This window comes from Canis aureus, chromosome 3 (assembly GCF_053574225.1).
Source record: "Canis aureus isolate CA01 chromosome 3, VMU_Caureus_v.1.0, whole genome shotgun sequence".
Lineage (NCBI taxonomy): Eukaryota > Metazoa > Chordata > Mammalia > Carnivora > Canidae > Canis > Canis aureus.
In genome coordinates this window covers 56,537,538-56,546,846 of record NC_135613.1, presented here as the reverse complement: position 1 = coordinate 56,546,846, position 9,309 = coordinate 56,537,538, and the positions used below count along the sequence as shown (strand labels likewise).

The 9,309-nt window shown below is 61.4% G+C and overlaps 1 protein-coding gene across 2 annotated transcripts; it reads left to right on the top strand.

Annotated features, from left to right (window-relative positions):
- Nucleotides 1–1,084: 1,084 nt before the first annotated feature.
- On the top strand, nucleotides 1,085–7,465 carry EFNB3 (ephrin B3). Of its 2 annotated transcripts, none has more exons than XM_077892814.1 (5): nucleotides 1,085–1,735; nucleotides 3,947–4,239; nucleotides 4,447–4,539; nucleotides 4,631–4,735; nucleotides 5,188–6,151. In XM_077892814.1, the coding sequence occupies exons 1-5, from the start codon at nucleotides 1,614–1,616 to the stop codon at nucleotides 5,595–5,597; spliced, it is 1,023 nt and encodes a 340-aa protein (XP_077748940.1). In that variant the 5' UTR covers nucleotides 1,085–1,613; the 3' UTR covers nucleotides 5,598–6,151. The 2 variants fall into 2 exon arrangements, with proteins under 2 accessions (XP_077748940.1, XP_077748941.1); XM_077892815.1 differs by having other exon boundaries at nucleotides 1,088–1,735; nucleotides 6,009–7,465.
- Nucleotides 7,466–9,309: the final 1,844 nt, after the last annotated feature.

The window sequence follows — 9,309 nt, the reverse complement described above, 5'->3', positions numbered from 1 at the left end:
ATGCAGGCGACTGAGTCGCCAGAGTCAAGGACACACATGAGAGAGAAAAGGTGCTGAGAAGCCACAGACGTCACCTTCTGTATTCCCGCTAGATGCAGGACCAGGGCGGGAGCGTCTCCCTGGGCAGCTGTCACTGGTCTTGTTTCTCCATTTATGTACTTGCTTTGGGGGTGGGGGGCGACTGTGTTATTTCCAGCAGTGGCTGCTCCCCACCCCCCAGCCTTGCCAGACTGAGAAGGGGGCTCAGAAGGGACCGTGGGCAGGGGCCTAGACGTGGGACCTCCCCGTCAGGAGGCAGGAGGCAGGGATGGGAGGCCCCCGAGGCGGGGAGGAATGTCACCTCTGCCCAGAGGTGCCGAAAGGAGGGTTACACCCGAAGAGGCAAATCCTCCTCCCTTCCCCCAGGATAATTGGAAACAGCCCTTCCGGCTGCTGTGGGTTTGGGGCCGTAGGTACTCCTTTTCCTCTCCAGGCCGCCTCTCCCCGCCGCCTGGCAGCCTGGGCCCCAGTTCACGCCCCGAACTCTTGCCTCTCACCGGTCCCAGGTAGCGGGACAGGAGGAGGCCGGCGCCCCAGGTTGGGGTTCGGGGCTCGCCCGCGTGACCTTGGGCCGGTGTCGGCCCCCCGCGCCCCACCCCGTGCCTCAGAGCTTGCGTCCCTACCTTGGGGACCCCAAAGCTCTGCCCCTCCCACTGCACACAGGTAGTCGTGACGACCAACTCAACCCACTTTGTAAAGTGCGGAGCCTTCAAGGTTATCACTATCCTCTCCAGACCTGCCGGGAGCTGCGGCGGCGTTCCGGGCTGGGGTGGGGGGGCCGGAGGGGGGCGGAGGCTGCGGGAGCCGGAGGGGCTGGGCTCCTGGGGCGGCGAGGGCGAGCGCCTTTCTGGATCTGGGCGCGGAAGGTTCCAGCTGCCCCGGCGGTCCGCGGGCCGGAGGGCAGACGCGGCGGCGGCGGCAGCAGCAGCGGGGAGGTGGCGCGGGGGCGGGGTAGGGCGGGGGTGGCCGGGACAAAGGGGCGCGGGGTCGAGGGGGCGCGGCGCGGGGAAGGGGCGGCGGCAGGGCGCGCGGGAGGTGCGCGAGGTGAGGGAGGTGCGGGGGGCGTGGGCTGCGGGCTCTGCCGCCCGCTCCGACGCCGGCTCCAGCTCCGGCTTTTCCCTCCGCCATCCTCTCCCCCTCCCCGCCACTCCTTTAACTCCCCCCGCCCGGGCTCGGCACTGGTTTCCTCCCCGAGCCCGCTGCCCTCAATCCCGGCGAGGCTGGGGCTCCGGCTCGCGCCCCTCCCTCGCTCCGTCGGCCGGCGCCCCATGCCGCCCCCGCCCGGCCCCCGGCCGCCCCAGTCCCCCACTTAGGCCGGCCCTGCGATCCCGGGGAACCGGAGCGCGGGCCGGGGGCGTCGGGCGCCCGCAGGCGGCCCCAGGAAGGGCTCTCGCGGGCTGAGCGCTCCGCGGCGGGGGCGCGGGCAGAGCAGGAAGCGGGTCCGTGTGGGAGCGGGGGGCGGCCGCCGCCGGGGTGGTCGCGGCCGTGTCGCCGGGGCCCGCCGCGGCAGCCACCGCAGGGGCAAGCGACTTTGGGGGAGTTGGTGCCCCGCCCCCCCAGGCCTCGGCGGGGTCATGGGGGCCCTGCGTTCTGGGCCAGGGGGCGTGCGAGTCGGGGCCCTACTGCTGCTCGGCGCCCTGGGGCTGGTGTCTGGGCTCAGCCTGGAGCCTGTCTACTGGAATTCGGCAAATAAGAGGTGAGCGGCCCCGGGTTGGGGCGACCCCACACCCCTCGGGCGGGGAGCAGGGGCGCTGTGGGGATTTGGGGAGGGGGGCTGGCTCTCGGAGCCCGGAGGAGGCCAGAGGGAGGGAGGGTGCAGGAGCTGCGAAACGAGCTGATGGTAACAAGACAGAGGTGATCTTGGGAGCCAGACTCCTGGGTCACAGACAGTCAGAGCTGGCTGTGGGTGGCGACAACCATGTGTCGGGAGTTGGAAGGACCCCACAGGGGCGAGGAGCGGAAAGTTCAGGGGTCGCCGCCGGGAGGGTAGTGGAGCGGTTATTTGGGTTGCTGAGGGACTTGTGTCCTGGGGGGGGGGGCTGGGCTTGAAGGGAGCCTGGTTAATGTCAGCTCTCAGGAGAGCCGCTGAGTGGGTGCCGCTGAGCGCAGAGGGAAAGGGCAGGGTGCCTCCCTCCCCAGAAGGGACCTGGCGGCAGAGATGAGGGGCGGGAAGGGGGCTCCGGGCGTCCCCCCCCCCCCCCCCCCGCCCGGCAGCTCAGGCAGGGCTTCTGGACTCTCTCCTCACCGTCTGCCCCCTAACTCTTGCCCACAGCCAGAGGGTCAGTGAGCCCTTGGCAGATGGAGCTCCCAACCAGAAGATGTACCTGCCTTCCTGGCTTGGAGACTTTTTTTCTTTTTCTTTTTCTTTTTTTCTTTTTTCTGGAAGAAACCTGGAACCCCTTCTTTCTCTCTTGCATCTAGAGTCCCCGGGACTCCTGTGACTCCCTCCCCCATCTTTGCTGCAAACTCTTCCATCAGACCCTCTGTTCCCCAGCATGCTTGCTTTGCTCTGAAAAAAAAGGCCAGGGGTCACACGAAACTTCAAGTCACACGGGGTAGGACAGAACCCTTGGGAGGTCATCTAGGTCCCTGGCCTCCATGCAGAGCCCGCTTTGCGTTAGCAAAAGAGTTCTATGGTTTGCAAACTTCCCCCCTTCCCTGGGGAGGCTGTGTGAGGCCGCCGGAAGGGGGTGGGCTTTGGAGCCCACTACAGCCTGGATCTTGGTCCCAGCTCTGGCTCTGCTGCTTTCAGCTCCATGGCCTTGGGCAGCCACTTAACTTTTCTAAGTCTGTATCCTCAATCCTCACACCTTTTATGAGGATTAGAGAGGTAAAGTGTTTGAAGGTATTATATGCTCATTAAAGGAGAACTAGGATCATTGTTTGTCTTCTCTTGACGTCCCAGCCTCCCTGTCTCTCTGCTATGTCTCTGGGTATAATCTCAAATGTCTTTTCTCAGTCTCCTACACCAACTCCCAGCTACAGTTTGAGTGTCAGGGGGAACCAGGAGGATCTAAGTTAGGTTTATTCTTATAGGGTTGAGAAAAGGGACATAGGGTGTTCTGGGGCTCTCTGGGAGGTGGGGGAAAAATGGGTCATGTGGGAGTCTGGGAAGATACTGAGTAGCAGTCCCTGTCCCCGTCGATGCACAGGGAGGGGCTGCTGTCATGGGCAAGTAAGTAGTGGCTGCACCAGGCTGATGGCTACCTGGGCAGAGGGAGGTGTGGGCTTGCAGAGGCTGTGGTTAAGAGAGTCAGCTCCTTCAGTTCTGGAGCAATAGGGCACTTTTCCTGGGAAGTCTTGAGCCCCAGGGCAGGAGGGCTGCTGAGCAACAGGGAGATGTCTGGGGCAGCTGGCCCCCAGACCCTGCTCCCCATTAGCCTCATGGAGGGCCACTGCCTGACCAGGCATTTAACTCCTGTCACATTGCCTGGCTAACTTGGGACACTGGTCTGGATTCCCCTCCACACTGGCCCCCTGCCCTGCTCCTCACCTCTCCTTTGCCCTGAAACCCCTCAAATTCAATGGTGGCCTGGGGGAGGGGAGGCTCTGCCCCCATGGTTGACTGCCGTGGTATAGTGAAATCACCTGGGATGGGTGGGCTGTGTGGTTCCAGAGAGGCCAGCTCCTTGGTAACTGGCATCCTGTTGCCATGGCAACGGGGCTAGTGATGGAGCGAGAGATGGCAGTGTGCATGTGGTGAGGGCGGGCTGGAGAGTACGTTTGGGGCTGGAGACCTCTGAGCCTGGCTTCCTGCTGCTTCTGAGTCCTTAGTGCCTGCCCTGTCAGAACAAGACTTTGCCCTCTGACGAAGGCTGTCCTGCAGGGATGTGGGGTGAGGGAGACCAAGGTCTGGGGGCCAGACCTCTGACAACTCTCCTTGTCCACCTTGCCCTCCTCTTGACAGGTTCCAGGCGGAGGGTGGCTATGTGCTCTACCCTCAGATCGGGGACCGGCTAGACTTGCTCTGCCCCCGAGCCCGGCCTCCTGGCCCCCACTCCTCTCCTAATTATGAGTTCTACAAGCTGTACCTGGTAGGGGGGGCCCAGGGCCGGCGCTGTGAGGCACCTCCTGCCCCAAACCTGCTTCTCACTTGTGACCGGCCAGACCTGGATTTGCGCTTCACCATCAAGTTCCAGGAGTATAGCCCTAACCTCTGGGGCCATGAGTTCCGCTCGCACCACGATTACTACATAATTGGTACTGCTGGGCAGAGGGCAGGGCCCCTGGGGAGGTGCTCCCGAGATTGAGGGCAGAGGGGCCGAGAGAGAGAGAGAGAGAGAGAGAGAGAGAGAGAGAGCCATGATACCCTCCCCCTGGGTGGCAGCAGGGCTGGGGACGGGGTTGGAATGGAACAGGGGCTGGGCTCTGGGCTGCCAACTTCTCCCTCTGGCTCTCCTCCCTCAGCCACGTCGGATGGGACCCGGGAAGGCCTGGAGAGCTTGCAGGGAGGCGTGTGCCTCACCAGAGGCATGAAGGTGCTTCTCCGAGTGGGACAAAGTGAGTGGGGGTTCTGGGGTTGGAGCTGCACAGGCATGCTCAGGGGGCTGCTGTCTTTAGCCCCTCTGTCTTGGGTCTTCACCATCTCCAGGTCCCCGGGGAGGGGCGGCCCCCAGGAAGCCTGTGTCTGAAATGCCCATGGAGAGAGACCGGGGGGCGGCCCACGGCCTGGAGCCTGGGAAGGACAACATGCCAGGTAGGAGCTAGGGGTCCAGCCTCCTGCCTTCCCCGCACTCCCCACACCTCCTCTGCTCTCAGACCCCAGCTGCCCTGCCTTCGCCCTCTCCCTCTGCCTTCAGTTTTGTGGGGTGAGGGGTGGGGGGTCGATACAGGAAAGAGAAGTGAGGATGGGAGGGTGGGAGGGGAGTGGAAGCCAAATGAGGAAAAGACTCAATTAGAACTAATTAGCCCAGCCAGTGCTTCAATCAGTACTGTCAGAGGAGTGGGGAAGACTACTCAGCACCCAGCTGAAGGGCTGGACACACCTGGATTCTGAGTGGGATTGGAGGGGAAGGGAAGGTGGGGTGCCCGGGAGGGCTTGGGCACTGCTGGGGAAGCCCATGGGGACCCCCCAAGGCTGGGTGTTTGGATGCCCCGGTGGCTCCTTCAGCCCCTCCCCTCTTTCCTCCTCCACCCCTTCCCTGCCAGGTGACCCCACCAGCAATGCAACCTCCCGGGGTGCTGAAGGCCCCCTGCCCCCTCCCAGCATGCCCGCGGTGGCCGGGGCAGCGGGGGGGCTGGCGCTGCTCTTGCTGGGCGTGGCAGGGGCTGGGGGTGCCATGTGTTGGCGGAGACGGCGGGCCAAGCCTTCGGAGAGTCGCCACCCTGGTCCTGGCTCCTTCGGGAGGGGAGGGTCTCTGGGCCTGGGCAGCGGAAGTGGCATGGGGCCTCGGGAGGCTGAGCCTGGGGAGCTAGGGATAGCTCTGCGGGGCGGTGGGGCTGCAGACCCCCCCTTCTGCCCCCACTATGAGAAGGTGAGCGGTGACTATGGGCATCCTGTGTACATCGTGCAGGATGGGCCCCCTCAGAGCCCTCCCAACATCTACTACAAGGTATGAGGGCTCTCTCCCACCTGGCTCTCTTGAATCCAGCCCTTCTCGGGGGTGCTCCTCCAGTGTGAGTCACGGTTGGAGGGACACCTCTAGCATCCCCTCGGCCCCTCTGCCCCATCAGCTCCTGTGTTCCTGCTGCTGTCATTCCCTTCCTCACTTGTAGGATTCCTTGAGACTCCTGCCCTTGGTTGGCTCCTCCCCCTTGTGCCCCCGCAGAGACTCAGCCTCCTGCTCTGACCCAGCGAACCACCCCCCATCCCTGGTCCCCATGTGCCCCTCACAAACCCAGATCTAGGGGCGGGGACTGTCTGTCTTTTGGTTGGCATCTCTTCCTTTCTGCCTCTCACTGTTTTTCTCTTCTTTTTCTTTTCTCTCTCTTATTCTCTCTCTGTCTCTCTCTCCCTCTCCTGTCTCTAGGTCTGTTCCTCTTCCCTAGCAGTCCCCTCCCGAGGCTCCTCTTACCGGCTCCTCTTACCCTCTCGGCTTCTTATCCTAGGCCTCTCCCTAGGCCTCTCCCATCTCCCTGGGTGGGTTGGAGGGAGGTGCAAGCATTCTCCCCTCAGCTCCCTCTTCTGACCTCTCTTACCAACTGCTCCCCTCAGTCTGCCAAAAATGCGGGCCTCGCGGGGAAGGCTCTGGCTCTGGTGCTGCACCCCAGCTCTGGGCATGGGCGGCAGGGCCTCCTTCTCCGCCCTGCCCCAGGCCTCTACCTACTCCAGCCCTCTGGGGTGGTTGGGTCATGACAGCTGCCAGGAGAAGAGGTGTCCTGTTTTGTCAGTGGCCAGCAGCAAGATATGAACTAGTTGGGACACACACAGTGCGCAGATTTTGGTCTGACACTGAATGGGCCACTTGGGACAGGAAGTGACTGGCTCCAGACAAGAAGTGACCGGGCCTGGACAGAAGTGGCCTGGCAAGTGGCGGAAGCAGTGCAGCGGGCACTGGAAGTGCCTTCATCCAGGACAGGAAGTAGCGCTTCTGAAAGAGGAAGTGGTCTGGCTGGAAATTGAAGTGGCTTAGTCTGGGGGGCGGGGTTGGGAAGGGAGAGGGTGCTCTGGTGGCTGGTTCTTACTCTGTGGAGAAGTTGGGGCGGTGGGGGGGGGACAGGAAGGACTTCCTGTTGCAGGAGGAAGCTGGAACTTACTGGCTGTAAGAAGACAGGGTGGACTGAGGAGGATTTTCCTACTCTTCAGTGGCACTTCCCGGGATCTCCCTTCCCCGTTCCCTCTGCTGCTTTTAGGACAGCTAGGGTGACTGCCATAGCTGTGGCAGGCCTAGTTTGTCCCCTTCTTCTTCCCTCTCCCTACCCCAGTATAACCTCTGTCAATCAACAGGACTATCGAGAACCCACATGTTGTCCCCAGTAACCCAGAGGGCTGTCTTGTCCATCACATCGTCCACTTCCTCGTCCCTTCAAACTCAACACAGCTCCCTTCTTAGTGACCAAAATGGTGGCCTACTGACTGGTCTAGCTGCCGGTGGTACTTAGCAACCGCCACCGTTTCCATGGTGACCAGCTCATACCTCTACCTGCCCTGTAGTGCACAAATCGGGTGTTGCCTTCTTTTTCCTCCTAGCTCTGTTCCATTAGATCAGAGCTGCCCTTGGGCACCAAGTCAGCCACCTCAATCACCAGCCAAGATGGTTACTTTGTCCACCAGAGGTCAAATCATCTCTCTGGTACTGTAGCTCCCAGCTCCTTCCTGATTTTGCTAATCACTCCTTCCAGAGGACAGGAAGTTGATATTGCCATGGGGGAGGTGGCGGGTGATGGCCGTCACCTCAGTAGTTTTACTGTAAAAGGGAAATTTGAACAACAAAAACCAAAAAAAAAAAAAAAAAAAAGAATAAAAGACTTCAAAAGTTGATAAGAAGGCTGGAGAATGACTGGGTGGGTATGAGCTGGGACAGAGGACAGATAGGTAGACTGACAGGGCATGAGTTGGGACAGAGGACACATGGATAGACTGACTAGGCATGAGTTGGGACAGAGGAGGGATGGGTAGGCTGACTAGGCGTGAGTTGGGACAGAGGACGCATGGGTAGACTGGCTTTCAAGCTGAGAGTTGGATCACATGGGGCCAAGGGGAAGTGTAGGGAGCCGGCTAGGTTGGAGGGGTGAGGTGGGCAGCACCTGGGGATACATGGGCTGGGTGGGAAGGCTGAGGAAGGCAGCCACTTCCCGGGGATGGAGGGGGGAACCTGGCCAGGAGCAGGAGTTGCCAATGCACCCAGTGGGGACATTGGTTAATATATGTTCACATGTGTCTGTTGCTAAACCAAAGCACCAGGGATGAGCGAGGCAAGTCGCAGTCAGGAATAGAGTGGGTTCAAGTCAGCTAGGGTGACTGCCATAGCTGTGGCAGGCCTAGTTTGTCCCCTTCTTCTTCCCTCTCCCTACCCCAGTATAACCTGGGGTATACTTGCCCCTGCCCAAGGCACCCCTGACTTGGAGAGTTTTGCTGTTGGGGACCAGTGTGAGGAGAAGTGGTGGGACTCCCCAGAAGACTCGCTGCCTGCCCCATGCCTCCCTGTGTGCCCATAACCCAGGCTCTTCCCTAAAAATCCTGGGTGCCCAGCCACCTAGACTCAGCCCCATTCTCCAGCCACAAAAGCAGCCGTCAGGAGCATCGCCCTAGCCATTCGGCAGGGGTCACAACCTCTGCCCTGCCTGCCTCTCCCCTGACTTTAGGTCCCCTCCCGCTGTCTCCCATCTGCCTGGGGGTCAAGGGGTCCTCCTGCCCCACTCTGTCCAATGGGACCCCTCCTCCTCCCCCTGTCCCAGCAAGACGCCACCCCCCGCCCCCCGCCGGGTCCCCCCCCCTCCCCAGGAGGTACAGGCGCTCTAGGAGGGGAGCTGCAAACTGAGGCCAGGTGCTGGGCTGTCTGGAATTTACTCCTGTCCTCCTGAGCCCGCCCGGAGCAGCCAGAGGTGCGGAGGCTTGAGGGGGGTGGGAGGGCTGGTCCCTGCCCCTTAGTGGGGGTTGGTTGTCATGGCAACATCCCCTTCTCCACACAATGGGAAGCCCCCCTCAGCCTCCCGCGTGGATGGAGCCGACAGCCCCATCGCTGGCTATCAGCCTCAGGGACTTGGCAACCGTCACTATGGCAACCCAGAGCCCAGCAACAGGGCCCAGTGAGAAAGGGAGGGGTTCAAGACTGGGGCAGGGCTGTGTGTGGTGAGGGGGCCAGGGAGCCCGGGGAGAACGGCCCCCCTAAATACATCTAGAAGCACAGGTGGAGAGACAAGAGGGAAGAGAAGTGGGATAAATAGTCTCGGTGACAAACAGCTCGCCAAAGCAGCCAAGACATCAGAACACGCTGAGAGACAGGAAGACACCTGGGGACAGATGCACAGCTGGGGCGAGGAGCAGTGTAGTCTGCAGAGCACCCCACGACACACTCCCTCGGAGCCCAGGCGTCTCTGGGCTCCCCCCACAAAACAGGCACACACTGATAATGTAAGCCTTGCAGCTTGCCCCCCCCCCCCCCATGTGTGGTAGCTTGTGTCGCTCTCAAGCTCTGTGAAGGCACTGGTGACCTCCACACAGAACAACACATGCCACCCCATGCTCCTTCTGGGTACAAATACGCCAACATGTTCCCTGGGGAACAACGACAACACAACGCACACGGGTGGGATGACATTCTTTTTTTTGGAGGGAGTTCACATATATATTCGCTCAACATTCTATTAAGTTGTCTACTTTGTAGCTTG